This window comes from Entelurus aequoreus, linkage group LG06 (assembly GCF_033978785.1).
Source record: "Entelurus aequoreus isolate RoL-2023_Sb linkage group LG06, RoL_Eaeq_v1.1, whole genome shotgun sequence".
In the NCBI taxonomy this organism is placed as follows: domain Eukaryota; kingdom Metazoa; phylum Chordata; class Actinopteri; order Syngnathiformes; family Syngnathidae; genus Entelurus; species Entelurus aequoreus.
In genome coordinates this window covers 75847550-75872691 of record NC_084736.1, presented here as the reverse complement: position 1 = coordinate 75872691, position 25142 = coordinate 75847550, and the positions used below count along the sequence as shown (strand labels likewise).

Here is a 25142-nt window from a genome sequence, read left to right as displayed (position 1 = left end):
ACAAAATATACATTTTTTGGTTATTTATTTACCAAATTTGTAAACAATGGCTTTATCCTTTTAACATTGGGAACACTATAATAATTCTGCCCACGTTAATCAACATTAAACTGCCTCAAGTTGTTGCTCAGATTAAATAAAATGACAAAACTTTTCTTCTACATATAAAAAGTGCAACATTAAACAGTTTCAAGTCAACTCATCATGCTTAATTTATTACAGCATTTGGGAAGCCTGTAGTTGATTTTTTTTATGTAAACATTATATTTTTATCAACATGTGATAGCAGGGACCCTGCCATTCAAAACTAGGCTGCTCCATTACTAATTGCCAACACACACACACACACACACCGCACAATGAGCTAACGTTACGCTAAAAGCTAATTAGCCTTCACCTCATGCCAGGACTGCGAGTGAGCTGAGCTGCAGTTTGTTTCTAGAAGGTCAACGGGCTCATAGTGATGTCACTAGTAGTTGACTGGGAGGTGTTTATTTTAATTTGGGGAGAGTCCGCTGCCTGATGATTACCTGCTAAACACCTACCTGCTAACCCCACCGCAGAAGCACTGACTCCATGCGCTCTGAATACGCACTGCTGATTGGCTGTTACCGCTATGGTTGTAACCAATCAGATGGTTTAGTGGGCGGGACAATGCTGGGTGCTGTGGAGGAAACAGAGGCAGAAAGCAGAGCAGCTTGTAAAGACTTTAGCTTAGGCGGCTACTTAATATGTTCGTGTGGAAACTCGTTCGGTACACCTCCGAACCGAACCGGAACCCCCGTACCGAAACGGTTCAATACAAATACACGTACCGTTTAAGGCTGAAACGACGCGTCGACGTAGTCGACGTCATCGGTTACGTAAATAGGTCGACGCCGTTTTTGTGCGTCAACGCGTCGCATATTTACGTCACACTACCGTCATGGCGGAGCGCAAAGCAGACGGTGCGAGCGAGGGGGAAAAAGCACGCCAAAAGTCGTCAAAAAAAGTTGTGTACTGTGTTGGACTGGAAGTTTATTTTGCACATTTTAAAAGCAATACTTAATGTTTACAGTGCTCCAGAATATTTAGATTGGCACTTTTTTGTATTGGATGTTTATCTTTATTTTTGCACATTTTAGCAAATAAGCAATACTTTCACTTTTGTTGAAATGTTTACACTGTTGTTACAGAATATTTCGTTTTGCACTTTTTTGTATTGGATGTTTATCTTTATTTTTGCACATTTTAAAGCAAAATAAGCAATACTTTTACTTTTGAAATGCTTATACTATTGCAGAATATTAAGATTTGCACTGGATGTTGACTTTTATATTTGCACATTAAAAAGCAAATAAGCTACTTTTAATTTTGTTAAATGTTAAAAGTTTCAAATCTTTACATTGTTACAGAATATTTAGTCATGTTGTTGTCAATGTTGACTGAGTGGCCATACTTTTTTTTTTTTTGTAAATAAAAGCCATGCCTTTTGAAAAAACTGGCCTACATTTATTTTTTCATCTTCATTTTAAATAAACAAATAATCGGTAAAAGGAAAAATAATCTATAGATTAATCGAAAAAAAAATCTACAGATTAACCGATTAATCGAAAAAAATAATCTATAGATTAATCGGAAAAAAATAATCTATAGATTAACCGCACATTTGACCCTCTGATGTTCTGTGTACCTACACTCTGTCCTCCTCCTGTCTAGGCCTGCTGTGTGTGTGTGTGTGTGTGTGTGTGTGTGTGTGTGTGTGTGTGTGTGTGTGTGTGTGTGTGTGTGTGTGTGTGTGTGTGTGTGTGTGTGTGCGGTACACAGAACATCAATTTCCACACTTCTATTAGCCCCGGTTCCAGTGGACCCGGACATCTTATATGTAATAGAAATGTGTAGGGCGGGTGTATGGTGTGTGGTCATTAAATATGTATTCTGATATATGTTCTTCACAGAAAATGAGCCAAAGTCAGTGAGTCTCAGTTTGAAAAATGTATTAATTGTATCATTTTTCTTTGAATAAAAGATGAAAAGGGGTCCCACAGACCCGAACACCACACAAGGGTTAACTATCTAGTTTCTTCTAAATATTTTAAGTCATTTCCTAAAAGCTCTTAATTTTTTTACATTTTTGTCATTTCATAAATGAACCCTGCAGCCACAAGCAGTTTTTCCACCGCAGAGCCTTTTCCAGCCCCAAAAAGCTCTGTAGCACTGTAATCTTGTCAGTAAAATAGTGGTGTTAAAAAGCCTGTCATCACAGCCCTAACCTCACCTGAGGCTGTGGGTGGTCACAGAAGTCTGGATCCTGAGCTCTAATGCAAGCCACTGGAAAGCCCTACTTTTTCAAACATGCAAGCTCAAACTCTTTTGGTCTAGCCACAAATACCCGCACGGGGCATCAAGTGTAATATAGTTTAGTTTAGTGTAGTCTTTATTTGAAGGGACAATGCACAGAAACATTAAGCTCAAAGACAGGTATGTTCTGTACCAGATTATAGCTAAATAGCTCATTTCCATCGGCAGTCCCTGGCTACCTAAATTAAAGGGATACAAAAATCATGCAATACAATTATGACAATAAAATCCTACTATGACATGTAATCAAATTAAGAAAAGTCATAAAATGCCCTTTCATTGACACATACTTAATATACAATACAACAACAAAGACAATTCATGCTCTTGTCTACATCTGTCATCATTTGTAAAAAAACAACGATGATTTTAACAGACACACCTCACAATTCACAACAAAAATGCTCTCATGGATGAATATAATACACATTAAGTTGATGTGTCAAACGTAGTGTCTACCTTATTGACCGTGTGAGCAGCTTTGATTGCTCCAAAGCCACTTTTTAACTTCAATTGTAAATAAAGAGTAATCTGTTAGACTTTTCAAGTTTGTTTGTGAGGTCGTTCCATTTCTTTATGGCTTTATATGAAAAGGCTGATTGTGAAAAAGATGTTTTACATCTGAGTACGCTACACTGCCCCGTGGTGGAGGCTCGTGTGTTTCTAGTTGTCACAGCAGATGTAAACTGGACAAAGTGCTTAAGTGGCGCCGGTGCAGTGTTATTTAAAATTCGATGGGCCATTCGTATTGATGCTAATCTTTGAATGTTAGCTAAATTTAACAATCTATATTTTTGGAGAACTAAACAGTGATGGTGGTGTGGTGGTTTTCGGTCAAGGGATTTTGAGCGATTGTTTGTGCAAAGTTTCCAATGGCCTCAATGTCATTTTGCTTGCCTGCGACCAACATGTTATACAATAATAAAAACGAGACATACCGTATTTTTCGGACTATAAGTCGCAGTTTTTTTCGTAGCTTGGCCGGGGGTGCGACTTATACTCAGGAGCGACTTATGTGTGAAATTATTAACACATTACCGTAAAATATCAAATAATATTATTTAGCTCATTCACGTAAAAGACTAGACGTATAAGATTTCATGGGATTTAGCGATTAGGAGTGACAGATTGTTTGGTAAACGTATAGCATGTTCTATATGTTATAGTTATTTGAATGACTCTTACCATAATATGTTACGTTAACATACCAGGCACGTTCTCAGTTGGTTATTTATGCCTCATATAACGTACACTTATTCAGCCTGTTGTTCACTATTCTTGATTTATTTTAAATTGCCTTTCAAATGTCTATTCTTGGTGTTGGCTTTCATCAAATAAATTTCCCCCAAAAATGCAACTTATACTCCAGTGCGACTTATGTTTTTTTCCTTCTTTATTATGCATTTTCGGCCGGTGCGACTTATACTCCGAAAAATACGGTAATCATTGCATTAAAATAAGTTTGAGCTGCCTCCAGTGTTAATAAATTCCTGATACATTTGAACGTTTTTATGTTGTATTTAAGACTCTGGCACATCTGTTTGATATGTTTTTTAAAGCCAGGTAATGATATTCACTAACATTTTGTATTGTTTATTTATTATTATATAGAGCAGGGGTGTCAAACTCAAATACAGAGTGGGCCAAAATTTAAAATTGAACAAAGCCGCGGGCCAAGGTTGAACAAATTAACCTTTTAATAGGGACCCAAACATGTTTTACATTGAATATTGAACAAGCAAGGCTTATATAACTTTATAGTGACATGCAAAATCGAATTTCAAATAATATTAATAATTAAAAAATATCAATGGCATATCAAATAAAATTTAAATAAACTTTTCTATTTGCAGCCTTCTGAGGTAAATATCAAAATAAACTTTTTCCACAGGCTAATAATACATTTGAAAATAAAATAACAATAATGAATGAATCAAACATTCAAGCCTTGAAGTAGCAAGAGAAAGTGCATGAATAAAACGTTAATTATTGCTCAGTTTGCTACACTGATTTGCTTTAACACTGAATATAGAACAAGCAACGCTTATACAACTTAATAGTGCAAAATCAACTTTCAAAAAACAAACGAAAAAACATCAATGGAATATTAAATAAAATGTAAAAAAAAAATGTAATACCTCTTTTCTATTTGCAGCCTTCTGAGGTAAATATCAACATTAACTTGGTGGGCGGGGTTTGGTGGTAGCGGGGGGGGGGGGGTGTATATTGTAGCGTCGCGGAAGAGTTAGTGCTGCAAGGGGTTCTGGGTATTTGTTCTGTTGTGTTTATGTTGTGTTACGGTGCGGATGTTCTCCCGACATGTGTTTGTCATTCTTGTTTGGTGTGGGTTCACAGTGTGGCGCATATTTGTAACAGTGTTAAAGTTGTTTATACGCCCATCCTCAGTGTGACCTGTATGGCTATTGACCATTGCATTCACTTGTGTGTGCGAGTGTGTGTAAGAGCCGCATATAGTATGTGACTGGGCCGGCACGCTGTTTGTATGGAGGAAAAGCGGACGTGATGACAGGTTGTAGAGGACGCTGAAGGCAGTGTCTTTAAAGGCCTACTGAAATGAGATTTTCTTATTCAAACGGGGATAGCAGGTCCATTCTATGTGTCATACTTGATCATTTCGTGATATTGCCATATTTTTGCTGAAGGGATTTAGTAGAGAACATCGACGATAAAGTTTGCAATTTTTGGTCGCTGATAAAAAAGCCTTGCCAGTACCGGAAGTAGCAGACGATATGTGCGTGACGTCACAGGTTGTGGAGCTCCTCACATCTGCACATTGTTTACAATCATGGCCCCCAGCAGCGAGAGCGATTCGGAACGAGAAAGCGACGATTTCCCCATTAATTTGAGCGAGTATGAACGATTTGTGGATGAGGAAAGTGAGAGTGAAGGACTAAAGGGCAGTGGAAGCGATTCAGATAGGGAAGATGCTGTGAGAGGCGGGTGGGACCTGACATTCAGCTGGGAATGACTAAAACAGTAAATAAACACAAGACATATATATACTTTATTAGCCACAACACAACCAGGCTTATATTTAATATGCCACAAATTAATCCCGCATAACAAACACCTCCCCCCTCCCGTCCATATAACCCGCCAATACAAATCAAACACCCGCACAACACACTCAATCTCACAGCCCAAAGTACCGTTCACCTCCCCAAAGTTCATACAGCACATATATTTCCCCAAAGTCCCCAAAGTTACGTACGTGACATGCACATAGCGGCACGCACGTACGGGCAAGCGATCAAATGTTTGGAAGCCACAGCTGCGTACTCACGGTACCGTGTCTGTATATCCAACTCAAAGTCCTCCTGGTAAGAGTCTCTGTTGTCCCAGTTCTCCACAGGCCAATGGTAAAGCTTGACTGTCATCGTTCGGGAATGTAAACAATGAAAAACCGGCTACGTGTTTGTGTTGCTGCAGCCGGCCGAAATACACCGCTTCCCACCTACAGCTTTCTTCTTTGCTGTCTCCATTGTTCATTGAACAAATTGCAAAAGATTCACCAACACAGATGTCCAGAATACTGTGGAATTTTACGATGAAAACAGACGACTTAATAGCTGGCCACAATGCTGTCCCAAAATGTCCTCTACAATCCGTGACGTCACGCGCAGGCGTCATCATACCGAGACGTTTTCAGCAGGATATTTCGCGCAAAATTTAAAATTGCACTTTAGTAATCTAACCCGGCCGTATTGGCATGTGTTGCAATGTTAAGATTTCATCATTGATATATAAACTATCAGACTGCGTGGTCGGTAGTAGTGGCTTTCAGTAGGCCTTTAAGGCACGCCCCCAATTATGTTGTCCGGGTGGAAGTCGGGAGAAATTCGGGAGAACGGTTGCCCCGGGAGATTTTCGGGAGGGGCACTGAAATCCGGGAGTCTCCCGGGAAAATCGGGAGGGTTGGCAAATATGAGTATTAGCGGTGAAACATCTGGCCCGCGGGCCAGAGTTTGACTCATGATATAGAGCTAGAAATATGTAACAAAACACATATTTATTGTCTATTCGTAGGAAGTCCGGGAGATGGTGGCACCAGTTCTCAAGAGTTTCCAAGCCCAGGTGAGTCGTTGACTTTTTTTGTATTGTACAAAACTCATAATCAATTGTATTTGTTAATGGAACTTCAGATCGATTATGTAAAAAAACGTCATGGAACACCAGCTGTGTGGAGACCACTGCTTCTTTCCAGAAGGAATGATTTAATAGATAGGGTGGAGAAATCCATTGCATACATTTCATCTTACCACTCGCTCATCGGCTGTTTATTGACCGATGCCTTTTCTGTCAAAGTGAAGCAGCATCTATCTGCCATTAGATGATCAGATATCTGGCTTCTCATATTTTCTTGCCGAGACAAGCCCTCATTTCCTGTTGTGATGGTGCATTCAGTGTGCCCCCCTCTCTGACGGTGCCATATTGAAAAAGTCATCCGATACCTACCGCGTTCCTGCTCCGTCCATTAAACCAAGGTCATAAATCAGGTTTGTGTGCTACGCTACGGTCCGCAAAGCGCACACTTATGGAAATGATACCGCAAATATGTTTCTAGTTTTTCCCCCTCTCTCCTCTAAACTCCTGCTGGACGCCAACCTGAAAGCCCCATCGCTGATAAACACCAGAGCACGATGCATGGATTGTTTGGCTCTCTTCGAAGTGATTATCGGCAGATTCTTTTTAATGCTTCATAATTGACTATGTCCAAGCAACCGTGTTCCCTGGCAACAGCTATCAGCTTTAATGCTATACTGGCTGATTTGTGCGCTAACTCAATTAGAAGCAGCCGTCCATGTGTCTTTATTCCGCAAACGGGAGCCCACAGGATTCACTTAAACGCCATTGATGTCTGACATCTGGGAGTCCAAAGATGTTGCATAGTAAATAAAATAGATGGCTGATAATGAGCCATGATTTTTCTTCCTTTTTTTGGCTTGTTAGCTGCAGGCCCCTTTTGGTACCTTCTCATTTCTCCTGAGTAACTTCAGTTCAGTTCAGGTCAGTTTATTTGGAACATGCATGCGATGCAATGTAATGCATCTCATGTTTCCACACGGCAAAAACTGAAATCTAAGTAAGATTAAATATCTCAAATAAGGGTGATATTTGCTTATTTTCTGTCTGATAAGATAGATAAATCTTCTCACTAAGCAGATTTTATGTTAGAGTGTTTTACTTGTTTTAAAGGCCTACTGAATTATTTTTTATTTTATTTAAACAGGGAGTAGCAGATCCATTCTATGTGTCATACTTGATCATTTCGCGATATTGCCATACTTTTGCTGAAAGGATTTAGTAGAAAAAATCGACGATAAAGTTTGCAACTTTTGCTCGCTGATAAAAAAAGCCTTGCCTGTACCGGAAGTAGCGTGACGTCACAGGAGCTAGTATTCCTCACAATTCCCCGTTGTTTACAATGGAGCGAGAGAGATTCGGAGCGACAAAGCGATGATTACCCCGTTAATTTGAGCCAGGATGAAAGATTCGTGGATGAGTAACGTTACAGTGAAGGACTTGAGAGGCAGTGATGGACGTATCTTTTTTTCGCTCTGACCGTAACTTAGGTACAAGCTGGCTCATTGGATTCCACACTCTCTCCTTTTTCTATTGCGGATCACGGATTTGTATTTTAAACCACCTCGGATACTATATCCTCTTGAAAATGAGAGTCGAGAAGGCGAAATGGACATTTAAAGTGACTTTTATCTCCATGACAATACATCGGTGACACACTTAGCTACTGAGCTAACGTGATAGCATCGTTCTCAAATGAAGATAGAAACAAAAGAAATAAACCCCTGACTGGAAGGATAGACAGAAGATCAACAATACTATTAAACCATGTACATGTAACTACACGGTTAAAAATTCTCAGCCTGGTAAGGCTTAACAATGCTGTTGCTAACGACGCTAAGGCTAATTTAGCAACTTAGCAACCGGACCTCACAGAACTATGATAAAAACATTAGCGTTCCACCTACGCCAGCCAGCCCTCATCTTCCCATCAACAGCCGTGCTCACCTGCGTTCCAGCGATCGACGGCGCGACGAAGGACTTCATCCGTGGGTTTGGCGGCAAGCATCGGCTAGGCGTAGTAAGTAGTCCTTGTTGTGTTGCTGTAAGTATTGTACTTAGCCGCTAAGACACCGATCGATCCCACCTACAACGTTCTTCTTTGCAGCCTCCATTGTTCATTAAACAAATTGCAAAAGATTCACCAACACAGATGTCCAGAATAATGTGGAATTTTGTCGAAGAAAACAAGAGGTTTTTATATCGGGTCAGATGGGGTACAACCACTTCCGTGGATTCTGTGACGTCACGCGCATAAATCATATCCAAATGAGTTTTTCAACCGGAAGTGTGGCGGGAATTTTAAAATTGCACTTTATAAGTTAACACGGCCATATTGGCATGTGTTGCAATGTTAAGATTTCATCATTGATATATAAACTATCAGACTGCGTGGTCGGTAGTAGTGGCTTTCAGTAGGCCTTTAAACTGAATCATATTGATGCTTTGTTGGATTTCTTTGGTTAATCCATTCCATAATTTAATTCCACATACTGATATACTAAAGGTTTTAAGTGTTGTACGCGCATACAAATGTTTTAAATTAGATTTTCCTCTAAGGTTATATTTCTCCTCTTTTGTTGAGAAGAATTGTTGTACATTCTTGGCTAGCAGGTTATAGTTTTTGATTGATTGAGACTTTTATTAGTAGATTGCACAGTACAGTACATATTCCGTACAATTGACCACTAAATGGTAACACCCGAATACGTTTTTCAACTTGTTTAAGTCGGGGTCCACGTTAATCAATTCATGGTAGTTTGCTTTATACATCATTTTAGATGTTTGAAAATGCAGAAAATCGTTGAATTTCCATAATTGTGATTTAATAAAGTGTTTGTGTGTTCTCTATATCCAACATTATGTATTATTCTAATTGATCTTTTTTGTAAGACGGTTAGTCAATGAAGTGTACTTTTGTAGTTGTTTCCCCATATTTCTGCACAATAACTCAGATATGTAACACTAGTGAGCAGTAGAGAATATGAAGTGATTTTTGGTCTAGAACAGTGGTTCTTAACCTTGTTGGAGGTACCGAACCCCACCAGTTTCATATGCGCATTCACCAAACCCTTCTTTAGTGAAAAATAAAATGTTTTTTTTTTAAATTCAAAACAAAGTTATATGATTTTTTTTACTGGTGCACAAAATGAACCGTGCATGAACATCACTTTGTTCAAAGAGCAAAACCACCACAGTGCATAAACTCACAACAAATTACACACCTGCAAATCAGTCTGACTTCTGCTGTTGCCGTTTTCATAATATGCCGATAGGGAGAAGTTTTTATGTACACGATGAGTCGGGTGTGGCTTGACCTCCGCGGCGGGGGCTCCACCGAACCCCTGAGGCCGACTCACCGAACCCCTAGGGTTCGATCGAACCCAGGTTAAGAACCACTGGTCTAGAACATGTTTTGCTTTATTCATTATTGACGTGTTTCTTGCTACTTTATGTTGTATATTTTTTACATGAGATTTCCAATTCATTTTTATCATCTATTATTACACCCAAAAAGGTGTTTTCTTTTACCCTTTCAATATTTACTCTATTTGTATTTGTGTTTGACTTTCCCTTCTACTGTTACCAAATAGCATTATTTTAGTCTTACTAAAATTCAAAGATGGTCTGTTTTTGTCAAACCTTCTTTTTAATTTGTTCATTTCTTCTGTTATTATTTGCATTATCTTCTGTGCGTTCTCTCCTGAACAAAACACAGTTGCATCATCTACAAATACTAACTTTAAGTCCTTTGTAACGTTACAAATGCCGTTTGTATAGAGATTGAACAATTTTGGTCCCAGTATTGATCCCTGAGGTACGCCACAAGATATTTCCATCTCTGTAGAAGTGTGTTCGCCTATCTTCACGTATTGCTTCCTGTTGGTTAAGTAGCTTCTTACCCAGTTCAAGACCAACCCTCTGATTCCATACCTTTTTAATGTGTTTATTAAGAAGCAATGATTATCGTATTTTTCGGACTATAAGTCGCAGTTTTTTTAATAGTTTGGCCGGGGGTGCGACTTATACTCAGGAGCGACTTATGTGTGAAATTATTAACACGTTAATGTAAAATATCAAATAATATTATTTAGCTCATTCACATAAGAGACTAGACGTATAAGATTTCATGGGATTTAGCGATTAGGAGTGACAGATTGTTTGGTAAACGTATAGCATGTTCTATATGTTATAGTTATTTGAATGACTCTTACCATAATATGTTACGTTAACATACCAGACACGTTCTCAGTTGGTTATTTATGCCTCATATAACGTACACTTATTCAGCCTGTTGTTCACTATTCTTTATTTATTTTAAATTGCCTTTCAAATGTCTATTCTTGGTGTTGGCTTTTATCAAATAAATTTCCCCAAAAAATGCGACTTATGTTTTTTTCCTTCTTTATTATGCATTTTCGGCCGGTGCGACTTATACTCCGGAGCGACTTATACTCCGAAAAATACAGTATATATATGTTTGTATGTATATACACTACCGTTCAAAAGTTTGGGGTCACATTAAAATGTCCTTATTTTTCAATGAAGATAACTTTAAACTAGTCTTAACTTTAAAGAAATACACTCTATACATTGCTAATGTGGTAAATGACTATTCTAGCTGCAAATGTCTGGTTTTTGGTGCAATATCTACATAGGTGTATAGAGGCCCATTTCCAGCAACTATCACTCCAGTGTTCTAATGGTACAATGTGTTTGCTCATTGGCTCAGAAGGCTAATTGATGATTACAAAACCCTTGTGCAATCATGTTCACACATCTGAAAACAGTTTAGCTCGTTACAGAAGCTACAAAACTGACCTTCCTTTGAGCAGATTGAGTTTCTGGAGCATCACATTTGTGGGGTCGATTAAACGCTCAAAATGGCCAGAAAAAGAGAACTTTCATCTGAAACTCGACAGTCTATTCTTGTTCTTAAAAATGAAGGCTATTCCACAAAATTGTTCGGGTGACCCCAAACTTTTGAACGGTAGTGTATGTTTTTTTCCTTCTTTATTATGCATTTTCGGCCGGTGCGACTTATACTCCGGAGCGACTTATACTCCGAAAAATACAGTATATATATGTATGTATGTATGTATATATATAAAATAAAATACATATATATATAGCTAGAATTCACTGAAAGTCAAGTATTTATTTTATTTATATATATACAGTATATATATATATATGTAAGAAATACTTGAATTTTAGTGAATTCTAGCTATAAATATACTCCTCCCCCCTTAACCCCGCCCCCCCAAATCTCCCGAATTCGGAGGTCTCAAGGTTGGCAAGTATGACTGACGCATGACCCCGAGAGCCCACCGTAACAGTATCTTAGTTAAACAACTCGGTTCTTTTTAGCCCACCTTACCAATCACGAGGCAGCTAAAAAACCAAAGTCACAGCAAAGTCAAGATCAAATAAATTTCCCCCAAAAATGCGACTTATACTTCAGTGCGACTTATATATGTTTTTTTCCTTCTTTATTATGCATTTTCGGCCATTGCGACTTATACTCCGGAGCGACTTATAGTCCGAAAAATACGTTCACGCCATTGGTGTTGAGATGTTGGCCCTGTATCCGTAGTGGTCGTCTGTGGGTGTTTTCAGGACGTGTGTGGTTGTTATTATGAGCTGCCATGATTTAATCCTCAGGTGTTTTCTGATCAACTTTGACCTTATTGGTAATGTCAGACAGCTCGAAGAGGCTTGTGAACTTCACCCAGCGGTAGTCCGTGCGCGACCTTAGCGTCAGCTCTGGGAACACCACCTGCTGCTGCAGGGGCCGATGCTGGCGACAGGGCGGAGCTTGATGGCGCCTTTTGACTCTGCGGTTTGGGATAGAGTGGGGGGGGGGGGGGGGGGAAAGTCCTGGAGTATTTGGGAAAATGAATTTTAGAACTTGCTTCACATCTTCAGCACATCCCAGTTCGGAAGGCCTCATGGTATTTGAACCCTCATCACGCCACTTCTAAAGGAAAAGTCAACTCCTTTGAAGTCGTCGCGACATGACAGGTTTCCTTCTTCTCTTATTCATTTCAAAGTTCCCCACCCACTTTCCCTCTCCTCTCTCGTCCAATCTCGCCGTCTAATTATCACTAACCAGGCGACTGATTAGAAACCCGACCTAGTTTTCCCGGGAAGGAGGAGAAAGGGTTAATCCCAGAGCTGGTGACTGTCATTGGTCGCTTCCCTCCCTTTTCTCCTCTTTTCCGTTCTGTTCTTTCTTTCTTTCCCTGGAAGTTTGCTAATGAGGTCCCGTCAGAGCTGAGGAGAGGTGTTAATTTGGCCTTGTGAAGAAGGAAGGAGATTAAGGACAGTGAGGAGCTGAGTTTACGGCTTAAAATACACTGCTGTCCTTATTAATCCACCGGGCCCGCGGAGACCCGCCTTTTTGGATTTATAACGAACGCGGTCCTATAATGAAGGTACTTTTCATAAAAATGTACGAAGGAGAAGAGTACATGGTGCATGTCTTCACATCCGTGGCTGGGGATGTGACAGTTATTTCTCAAATAAGTGATGACTGAAGCCTACAGGACCCCTCACGATGTTCATACAAGCGCTAGCTGATTGATGGATTGATACTTTTATGAGTAGATTGCACAGTACAGTACATATTCCGTACAATTTACCACTAAATGGTAACACCCGAATAAGTTTTTCAACTTGTTTAAAGGCCTACTGAAATGAAATGTTCTTATTTAAACGGGGATAGCAGATCCATTCTATGTGTCATACTTGATTATTTCGCGATATTGCCATATTTTTGCTGAAAGGATTTAGTAGAGAACATCGACGATAAAGTTTGCAACTTTTGGTCGCTGATAAAAAAAAAAAGCCTTGCCTGTACCGGAAGTAGCGTGACGTCACAGGTTGAAGGGCTCCTCACATTTCCCCATTGTTTACACCAGCAGCGAGAGCGATTCGGACAGAGAAAGCGACGATTACCCCATTCATTTGAGCCAGGATGAAAGATTTGTGGATGAGGAACGTGAGAGTGAAGGACTAGAGTGCAGTGCAGGACGTATCTATTTTCGCTCTGACCGTAACTTAGGTACAAGGGCTCATTGGATTCCACACTTTCTCCTTTTTCTATCGTGGATCACGGATTTGTATTTTAAACCACCTGGGATACTATATCCTCTTGAAAATGAGAGTCGAGAACGCGAAATGGACGTTCACAGTGACTTTTATCTCCACGACAATACATCGGCGAAGCACTTTAGCTACGGAGCTAACGTGATAGCATCGTGCTTAACTGCATATAGAAACAGACGAAATAAGCCCCCGACTGGAAGGATAGACAGAAGATCAACAATACTACCAAACCCTGGACCTGTAACCACAATGCTGTCCAACCTGGCGAATCCTAGCAATGCTGTTGCTAACGACGCCATTGAAGCCAACTTAGCTACGGGACCTCGACAGAGCTATGCTAAAAACATTAGCTATCCACCTACGCCAGCCCTCATCTGCTCATCAACACCCATGCTCACCTGCGTTCCAGCGATCGACGGCGCGACGAAGGACTTCACCACGATCATCGATGCGGTCGGCGGCTAGCGTCGGATAGCACGTCTGCTATCCAACTTAAAGTTCTCCTGGTTGTGTTGCTACAGCCAGCCGCTAATACACAGATCGCACCTACAACTTTCTTCTTTGCAGTCTTCATTGTTCATTAAACAAATTGCAAAAGATTCACCAACACAGATTTCCAGAATACTGTGGAATTTTGAGATGAAAACAGAGCTTTTTGTATTGTGATACAATGTGTCCGAATACTTCCGCTTCAACCATTGACGTCACGCGCATACGTCATCATACATAGACGTTTTCAACCGGAAGTTTCCCGGGAAATTTAAAATTGCACTTTATAAGTTAACCCGGCCGTATTGGCATGTGTTGCAATGTTAAGATTTCATCATTGATCTATAAACTATCAGACTGCGTGGTCGGTAATAGTGGCTTTCAGTAGGCCTTTAAGACCTTTGTTAGATCGGAATCTGGGTTTGACGTGGTTTGTGGAGCTCCCCCTGGTGTTGTGGTTATGGCGGTCATTTACGTTATGGAAGTAGTTTGACATGTACTTCGGTATCAGGGAGGTGTAGCGGATTTTTCTAGACTAGTGCTGGCATCTTGGCTAACAGATAACTGTCTTGCCCAAGAACAAGTAGGCTTCACTATGTAATTTACACCTCCCCTCTCACTGTGGAGTTAAGACTCCCCTCTGGGGAGACCTTAGCAAGGTGCAAAAAAGAACAGTGACACATCTTTCATATGCTTGTAGACATTTTCTCTCTCTCTCGCACCAAAGATCTGAATAATAGCACCAAACTACGTTTTTTTTCCTTTCTTCTAAAGCCCTACACGGACCGCTGATTACGGAACCTTGCTTTACAATGAGGCGCAATGTCGAGCTCACAATGAGAGTTGTGCAGATGGAGATTCTGATAAATAGTTTTGCAACGTGCAATTAGCAGCTCTGTCGGTTACATACCATTAACCCCTCAAGCTCAGGCATTATTATTAGTCCTCATTATCTAGCAGCAAGGTACAGTGGGATGAGTGCACATCAAAAACATCAAAGTGCTATTAAAGCTTGGCTACCTGGGGGCCCCTGGCCACCTGTTTATGAGTTGAACTGTGCCATTTCTTCCCTTGGGGCTGGGAGTGATGATGTGGGGGGGACACACACACCATGTTTTTATGCATTTTGTTGTTGCTTGATTTCCAGGAGTGCGGCTTTGTAACTTCTCTCCCTTCGTCTCTCATCTTTATGAGAAGCAGAAAGTGTTTCAATCTAATGTTTAGCATAGGGATACACTTAACAATCAATGACCCAAGTCATTGATTCTTGACAATCAGGTTATGAGTCTTTGGAGTTTGAATAAGCTTCCTCCCTCCTTACTGATTTTTTTGTTCCAGGTACTTCAGCTTCCTCCCATGATCCAAAATATCCTTTCATTTCCCGGCACTTCTCTTGTTCAGGGGCACAGAGAAGCTGGAGCCTATCCCGTCTGGCTTTTGCATACCGTATTTTCCGGACCATAGGGCGCACCGGATTATAAAGCACACTGCCGATGAATGGTCTATTTTTGATCTTTTTTATATACAGTATAAGGCACACCCGATTATAAGGCCAGTGTTTCCCACACATTCATTTATTTGTGGCGGCCCGCCACGAAAGAATTAAGGCCGCCACAATAAAAAAACAAAATAAAATAAATATATATATATTTTTATTTTTTATTTTTTATTTTTTTATTTTTTTAATTTTTTTTTGTGTCCTGTCAAGCTTCTCAGGCAAATCATATAGTTGATGTAGATGCCCATATCGGCTGTTCAGATTTACTTTACAAAAGAGAAGTGTAGGATCAAGATTTTTGGAGCTATCTACCACCACTACTGTTTTCTGTTTATTTGTTACTGACTGTGGCAGGACACCTCTGCCTCTGTTTCACTTTATGTTGCTGGTAAATAATATGGTTGTAGTAGTAGGCTAAAGTCAAATTATTTAGTATGCACTAATTAAAGGGGCAGAGCTTTAAGAGACATTTTAGCTTTTATATTTTTATGAGATATATTTTTTGTAAGAATTACAATTAATAAATATATTTCAGTGAATAACTTATTGTTCAAATCTTTGTATAAATATGTACATAAAGTGTTGTAATTATATTGAAAAATGGATGGATGGATGGACGTTTAAAACCAAACTGTTATTATTAATTAGTAAGTATACATTTTTTGAGCCTTTTTAGAGAAAATCATATCATTGTAGTAAATTATGCAAATTACTTGATGATGTCATGGTGACCACGCCCATAGCCACGCCCCCACCGCCACAGGTATCTTGGCAGTTCATGGGAAACACTGAAGGCGCATTAACCTCTAAAGGCCTTAGTGGCCACATGCGTGGACAGCACCTTTTAGCTCTTATTTCCAAAATTGTGTACACTACTGAATTGGGGTCTTATGGCCGCTTATGTGGACACTTATACTGCCATCTGGTGGTGTCAGAAGAGTATAACTTGTACTTGTAATTTGGAGGAAAAAAAGTGTACAAATAAGAAGTAGCATGTCACTAAACATGAAGTACACGTTTGTGTACTTATGGACTAAGTACATCATATCAAAATATGATTCTTAGTTTTTATTCTAATTCGGGTCCAATAAGCCCAAATAGCAAAGAGAAATAAAAAAAAGCATGTAAACAAACAGCTTGGGCCTGAAGAGGTTAAAGGAGTCATATTGTTATTAATTTTTTCTAAATGTAAAAGACTTCCTTGTGGTCTACATAACATGTTATGGTGGTTCTTTGGTGAAAATGTTGCATAGATGATGTTTTACAGATCATCTTCAAGCCACTTTCTGACAGTCGCTTCAGGATGCGCCGTTTTGTGGGCGGTCTTATTTACGTGGCTCACCTTCGACAGCGTCTTCTCCCCGTCATCTTTGTTGTAGTGGTGTAGCGTGCAAGGACGGGAGTGGAAGAAGTGTCCAAAGATGGAGCTAACAGTTTTAATGACATTCAGACTTTACTTCAATCAATAACAGAGCAGCATCTCCTCATACGGAAGCAACAACACCGGAAATGTGTCCCGTGAAAAACTGTTCGACCGGAACTCTCTAATAACTAAAGTTCCTTGGGTGAATAATGTAAACTCACTACACCGGTATGTTTTAGCGCTTTCATGGCGAGTTTACTGACAGATATAAGTAGAGATGTCCAATAATGGCTATTTTGCCGATATCCGATATTCCCATATTGTCCAACTCTTAATTACCGATTCCGATATCAACCGATACCGATATATACAGTCGTGGAATTAACACATTATTATGCCTAATTTTTGTTGTGATGTCCCGCTGGATGCATTAAACAATGTAACAAGGTTTTCCAAAATAAATCAACTCAAGTTATGGAAAAAAAATGCCAACATGGCACTGCCATATTTATTATTGAAGTCACAAAGTGCATTATTTTTTTTAACATGCCTCAAAACAGCAGCTTGGAATTTGGGACATGCTCCCTGTGAGAGCATGAGGAGGTTGAGGTGGGGGGATATACTGTAGCGTCCCGTAAGAGTTAGTGCTGCAAGGGGTTCTGGGTATTTGTTCTGTTGTGTTTATGTTGTGTTACGGTGCGGATGTTCTCCCAAATTTTTTTTGTCATTCTTGTTTGGTGTGGGTTCACAGTGTGGTGCATATTTGTAACAGTGTTAAAGTTGTTTATACGGCTACCCTCAGTGTGACCTGTATGGCTGTTGACCAAGTATGGCTTGCATTCACTTGTGTGTGTGAAAAGCCGTAGATATTATGTGACTGGGCCGGCACGCAAAGGTAGTGCCTTTAGGGTTTATTGGCGCTCTGTACTTCTCCCTACGTCCGTGTACACAGCTGCGTTTTATAAAGTAATAAATGTTACTTTTTGAAACCGATACCGATAATTTTGAAACCGATACCGATAATTTACGATATACATTTTAAAGCATTTATCGGCCGATAATATCGGACTGCCGATATTATCGGACATCCCTAGTTTTCACTTACCACCACTGGTTATTAGAATTTGTTAAGATACTGTAAATGTGTTGAACATGTTCAGACATACTTGTAAATATGTTGTGTCTGTAAAAACTGCACAGAGATTTTAGGAAATAGAAGAAAGTTAAATAATACTCACAACGACATTTTGCGTTTTTGTTTACGTGTGTGTGTTGTTTTCCTCCCCTATTCACCAATACTTTGACAGTACAAAATGTATCTCATTAGTTTTAATATATAGCCGATGTTAGTTAGCTTCCCCGATTTTATATTTTTTTCTTCATTTTTGTCAAGCTACTGCACCCTCCCCCCTCTGCCTCACACACGCTTTCCTCCACCCAAAGTCAGCCGTGATAAGCTGCAGCTTCCCCGTGACCCTGAACAGGATAAGCGCCACAGAAAATGGATGGATGATTGATGGATCCTGTTATGTAGAGTGCAGATTATTGACCTGACCTGAGTCTTGATGTAGAAAAGTAAAGTGGTCCAGAGAACTTGCAATGTCCTGGCCTGGTAGTGCGCTAGACAAACACTTTTGAGATTGAACAGTTGTTCCTCCTTTTGATGAATTCCTCGAGGAAAGGATAATTTCTCTTGAATGTATGAACATGTTATGAATATTGGAACGAGTCTAAGGGTAAGGGACTGGTAATTAATTACAGCGCTATGATAAAAGGCTGTGGGTGTTATGACGCAAGCTTCCTCTGTGTCATTATGAGAGGCTGCGTAATTACCTTTCTGCACGAGCCAGCGCTCCTGGCGCTGCTGGCGGTGAGAGTGGCGCTCGCTGACTGAGTCCGACGGTCATAAAGCTTTTCCCTGCCTAATTGTCTGAGGGCCTCTGTGGCACTTTCATAGATGAGGGACCGCACCGTTAAAAAAAGGTAAAATGCTCGGCAATGCACCAGCTTTTCCAGCTCAATGAAGACAGATCTTCATTATGGGCTAAACATTGCGGTTATTAGCTACAGATTGCTTTAGTGGATGGCTAACTTGGGAAGCTGGGATTAGAATGAGCGAGCATCCAAACACATTTCAGGCCAGTGTGTTCTCTGAATTTCTACTATTGTATTGCCGCGTTTTTTCCACCATGAAACAAGATCCTTGCCTTAAAGGCCTACTGAAAGCCACTACTACCAACCACGCAGTCTGATAGTTTATATATCAATGATGAAATCTTAACATTGCAACACATGCCAATACGGCCGGGTTAACTTACTAAAGTGCAATTTTAAATTTCCCGCTAAACTTCCGGTTGAAAACGTCTATGTATGATGACGTATGCGCGTGACGTCAATGGTTGAAACGGAAGTATTCGGACACATTGAATCCAATACAAAAAGCTCTGTTTTCATCGCAAAATTCCACAGTTTTCTGGACATCTGTGTTGGTGAATCTTTTGCAATTTGTTTCATGAACAATGAAGACTGCAAAGAAGAAAGCTGTAGGTGGGATCGGTGTATTAGCGGCTGGCTGCAGCAACACAACCAGGAGGACTTTGACTTGGATAGCAGACGCGCTATCCGACGCTAGCCGCCGACCGCATCGATGATCGGGTGAAGTCCTTCGTCGCTCCGTCGATCGCTGGAACGCAGGTGAGCGCGGGTGTTGATGAGCAGATGAGGGCTGGCTGGCGTAGGTGGATAGCTAATGTTTTTAGCATAGCTCTGTGAGGTCCCGTAGCTTCAATGGCGTCGTTAGCAACAGCATTGTTAAGCTTCGCCAGGCTTGAAAGCATTAACCGTGTAGTTACAGGTCCAGGGTTTAATAGTATTGTTGATTTTCTGTCTATCCTTCCAGTCAGGGGTTTATTTATTAGGGTCCGCCCTGTAACCAGTACAGGTTACAAAGGAACCTATTGAAATTGTAAGGTTTTATTTATTAGGGTCCGCACAGGACCTTTTCAAAAGGTTTTTTTTTGCCCCCCTTAACATGCTTCAAAACTCACCAAATTTTTCGCACAAATAAAAAAACCCGAACAAAACTCTTTGGTGAAAAAACCAAACCCCAAAAATCCCAATTGCTCTCTAGCGCCCCCTAGGAAGAAAACTGCCTCTAACTCCCAGTAGGAATGTCGTAGAGACATGAAACCAAAACCTGTATGTAGGTCTCACTTAGACCTACTTTTCATTAATTAATTTCTTCGGGCTAAAATCAACAGGAAGTTGGCAATTTCCCCTTCAAGACTAAAAATGACTAAAAACACTCATTTTTGCTTTTTGACCTGTAATTTGACCCCCTTAAAATACTTCAAAACTCACCAAACTTCTCACACACATCGGGACTGGTGGAAATTAAGATCTAAAAAAAAAACCGAACCCCAAAACTCAAAATTGCGCTCTACATAATTTTTGAATAAAACAGAGATAAAACTGCTCCCCACAGGAAAACTCAGACAAAACTGCTTGTAACTTCCGGTAGGAACGTCTTAGAGACATGAAACAAATACCTCTATGTAGGTCTTTCCTAGACCTACATTTCATAGATTGACATCCTTCAGCAAAAATCAACAGGAAGTTTGCTATTCCTCCTTCAAAACTAAATTTTTGTTACAACCGGTCACCAAACATCAAACGTTATCTCCTCTGAGCGCGTTTGTCGTTTCGGCTTCAAACTGCTACAGGAGAGAGATTGAACCCTTCTGATTAAAAGTTGAAAAAAGAGTTTTGATACGTGCTACCGTTTTGATTTTACGAGCCTTCAAAGACCCGCAGCACTAAAGTTGCTCCGCTGCTGTGATTTTACGCGCCTTCAAAGAAAACAACCACTGTGCCGCGACACCTAGGAAAAAGACACAGACACAACTTCCTCTAACTCCCTGTACGAATATCGTAGAGACACGAAACAAAAACCTCTATGTAGGTCTCACTCAGGACTACCACTGGACAAAAGTATTGGGACACCTACGACTAGCACCTGCCAAAATGTGGACCTGACCAACGCTGCTTGCAGCTTTAATTTTGTTTCTATATGCAGTTAAGCCCGATGCTATCACGTTAGCTCCGTAGCTAAAGTGCTTCGCCGATGTATTGTCGTGGAGATAAAAGTCACTGTGAATGTCCATTTCGCGTTCTCGACTCTCATTTTCAAGAGGATATAGTATCCGAGGTGGTTTAAAATACAAATCCGTGATCCACAATAGAAAAAGGAGAAAGTGTGGGATCCAATGAACCCTTGTACCTAAGTTACGGTCAGAGCGGAAAAAGATACATCCTGCACTGCACTCTAGTCCTTCACTCTCACGTTCCTCATCCACGAATCTTTCATCCTGGCTCAAATGAATGGGGTAATCGTCGCTTTCTCGGTCCGAATCGCTCTCGCTGCTGGTGTAAACAATGGGGAAATGTGAGGAGCCTTTCAACCTGTGACGTCACGCTACTTCCGGTACAGGCAAGGCTTTTTTTATCAGCGACCAAAACTTTATTGTCGATGTTCTCTACTAAATCCTTTCAGCAAAAATATGGCAATATTGCGAATTGATCAAGTATGACACATAGAATGGATCTGCTATCCCCGTTTAAATAAAAAAAATTCATTTCAGTAGGCCTTTAATGCTCTTTGCCTCTTTTTATCCATGTCGTACCGTATCTTGATCAAATGTGATCTGCCTTCCTGTGTGTTAGAATAATTGTTTCTAAATTATCACAAAAACTTTGTGTTACATTGAGTGTCTGGTGAGAAGACAAAAGCTGTCTTTGAAACCTACCAAGAGTAAGGCTCGTAAACGCCACTGTGTAGGGGGGAAGCAAGATGAAGGTGTTCCTGTGTTCTTTCATGTATGGTAATCAACAGAAATATATTGTTCTAACCCAGTGGTTCTTAACCTTGTTGGAGGTACCAAACCCCACCAGTTTCAAATGCGCATTCACAGAACCCTTCTTTAGTGAAAAATAAAATGTTGTTTTTTTTCAAATTCAAGACAAAGTTATGTGTTTTTGGTAACACTTTAGTATGGGGAACATAGTCTAAGTAACAAAGACTTAATTTAGAGTTATTTGGTTAGGGTTAGGGTTAGAGGGTTAGGCTTATAATGAGGCCATGCCGAATAAGGCATTAATAAGTACTTAATAATGACTAGTTAAGAGTCAATATGTTACTAATTTGCATGTTAATAAGCAACTAATTAATGGTGAATATGTTCCCCATACTAAAGTGTTACCATGTTTTTTTTACTGATGCACAAAATGAACCGTGCATGAACATCACCTTGTTCAAACAACAAAACCAACACAGTGCATAAACTCACAACAAATTACACACCTGCAAATCAGTCTGACTTCTGCTGTTGCCGTATCCGTAATATGCCGATAGGGAGAAGTTTTTATTTACACAATGAGTCGGGTGTGTCTTGACCTCCGCCGAACCCCTGAGCCCGACTCACCGAACCCCTAGGGTTCGATCGAACCCAGGTTAAGAACCACTGTTCTAACCCAAGGACTTCAAAGCGGAGAGAAGACAGGATCTGCCTAATTTCCAGACGACCTCTTTTTCAACCTCCTTTTTGAACTGGTTTACGAACGTCTTTTTGAACTATTTTATGGACCTCTTTTGGAACTATTTTACGAACTCTTTTTGAACTGACCTTTTCTGTGAATTGTTTTACGACCTTTTCTGTGAACTTTTTGCGACCTTTGTCCTTTGGAAACAGCGGTGGCCATGTGGTCGGGGAGGGTCCAAAATAAAAGAAGGAGGCGTGCAATCTTTTGGCAGAGCGTGCTGAGATACTGTGCAAGGGTACAGTGTACAGACGACTCTCCTCAATATTGAGTCCAAATTGAATTCTGTCTCTGTTTAATTCTTTGCCTCTTGTCTTGTTTAATAGATGTCATCAGTGTTTGAACCTGACACTATGCTTCTCTGGTTATGAGTTGGCTGCTTCATACGTGCTGACCAGATCCAATGCTTCTGTCTTGACCATCTTGAATGATTAGCTCACTTTAGCTCACTTAGGTTCTCCTGGAAATAACTTATTCCCAGCATTGTCCAGGCCTCCAGTCTACTGTTGCTAACATAACCATACAAACCGCCATCTCTGTGCTCCTGGTTTATCATTTGTGCCTTCTTTAGTGGTTAGAGTGTCCGCCCTGAGATCGGTAGGTTGGAGTTCAAATCCAAGCCGAGTCATACCAAAGACTATAAAAATGGGACCCGTAACCTCCCTGCTTGGCACTCAGCAACAAAGGGTTGGAGTTGGGGGTTAAATCACCAAAATGATTCCCGGGCGCGGCGCCGCTGCTGCCCACTGCTCCCCAAGGGGATGGGTCAAATGCAGAGGACAAATTTCACCACATCTAGTGTGTGTGTGACAATCATTGGTACTTTAATCTTTAATCTTAATCTTCATAGTGAGGACTATGGTGGAAACTGAGTGGGAGAAAGAAACCGAAAGCAAATGTCTTCAACTGTCATTAATTTGTGCTGAAAGCTGGCTTTACTTTGTCTATGTACTTATCTTTCGGTTTCATTTATTCAGGTCATTCTGGTTACTCATATACAAATAAGCTTGCACACGTCAACATGAGTAGCCTTTGTCAATGTTTTACTTTGACAATTTTTAACTTTATTTTTCTTGACTTTACCTTAATTTAGCTTACTTTTATATTTTTTGAGAGAGAGCCTTGGTTTATTTTAATCCATATTCTTTATTAAGTCAGTTATTTTAAACACTTAATAGTATTATTAGTAATAATAAACTAAAGTATTGTAATGCTTCTTTAGTATAGTTTTAAAACCTATTTCTTAATTGTAATTGTCGGCCATTTTTAAAACCGTATATCTACACACTAGGGTTGTACGGTATACCGGTATTAGTATAGTACCGCGATACTAATTAATCATATTCGGTACTATACCGCCTCTGAAAAGTACTGGTTCGCTACCACTTGTCCTTAATAGCGTTGACAAAATAATAGGTAGATAAATGACACAATATGTTACTGCATATGTCAGCAGACTAAATCAGGAGCCTTTGTTTGTTTACTTACTACTAAAGGACAAGTTGTGTAGTATGTTCACTATTTTATTTAAGGACTAAATTGCAATAAGAAACATATGTTTAATGTACCCTAAGATTTTTTGTTCAAATAAAGCCAATAATGCAATTTTTTGTGGACCACTTATTTAGAAAAGTACCGAAAAGTATCAAAATAATTTTGGTATCGGGACAACACTACTACACACACTGAATATTATATTTCATCATCATTATATAGGGATGTCCTCATCAACATTTTTGGACTGCGATTCTGATTTGATTTTGAGTCCCGATCCGATACTTTGACAATAGAATACAGAACTGAACATGTTTTATAGCAAGCAACTAAAGTAAACACAATGATTTTTTTAAATTTATACAGCTTAGCACATTAATTTTTGATTTTTTTAGTATTGTTGTAAATCAATCAATCAATCAATCAAACCTTATTTATATCGCCCTTAATTACAAGTGTCTAAAAGGCAGATGATGTATTAACTTTGTGGTATTTAATGTTACATACAATTTAACAAAATAACATGGCTAGTGCACAATAACTAATCATAAGCAAAAACGACCATTGCCTCCCATTTAAATCTTTTTGATTTTGCTCTCATAATCTTCATGTGTCCATCTACTTCCTGAGTTTGTAAACAATAACAAAAAACACGCCAAAAGTTATTTTATAATAATAAGAAAAAGAAAAATATTGATCCAATCACTTTAGTGTTATTTATATACTGATACTCTAATGGGTATCAATAGTATCGACATCTGGAAAGATCACACCTACTTTACATTAGGCCCTTTTACACCAAACGTTCAGGAACCTTTAGTTACTGGAACTTCTGGTTCCTGGATCTATAGGATCCTGTAGAAGTGTGTGGTGTGTGTTTCCACCGCATTTCACAGTTCAGAGTAGTTTATACAAATCCGGGTGATGACGTATGGAGGAGTGGTTTAGTAAATTTCTACACTGATACCATGTAAATGTCATGATCCGTGGTCCGGATCATGTTTTTGTTATTTTCTGTTAGCTTTGGACTGTTTTAATTCCTGTTTATGACATCTCTGAGTTTGGTTTGGTTACCATGGTTACTTATTATTTCCACCTGGCTCTGATTAGTGTTCGCCCGCTCACCTGCTTCGCGAGCACTAATCCGAG

General features: G+C 39.8%; 1 protein-coding gene across 1 annotated transcript in view; it reads left to right on the top strand.

The window, feature by feature from the left end:
- Positions 1-25142, top strand: part of cux2b (cut-like homeobox 2b) — a 350620-nt gene that overhangs the window by 160087 nt on the left and 165391 nt on the right. The window contains exon 3 of the mRNA XM_062051807.1: positions 6388-6435. Coding sequence (XP_061907791.1) covers positions 6388-6435 — 48 coding nt within the window. The remainder of the gene's footprint in view (positions 1-6387; positions 6436-25142) is intronic.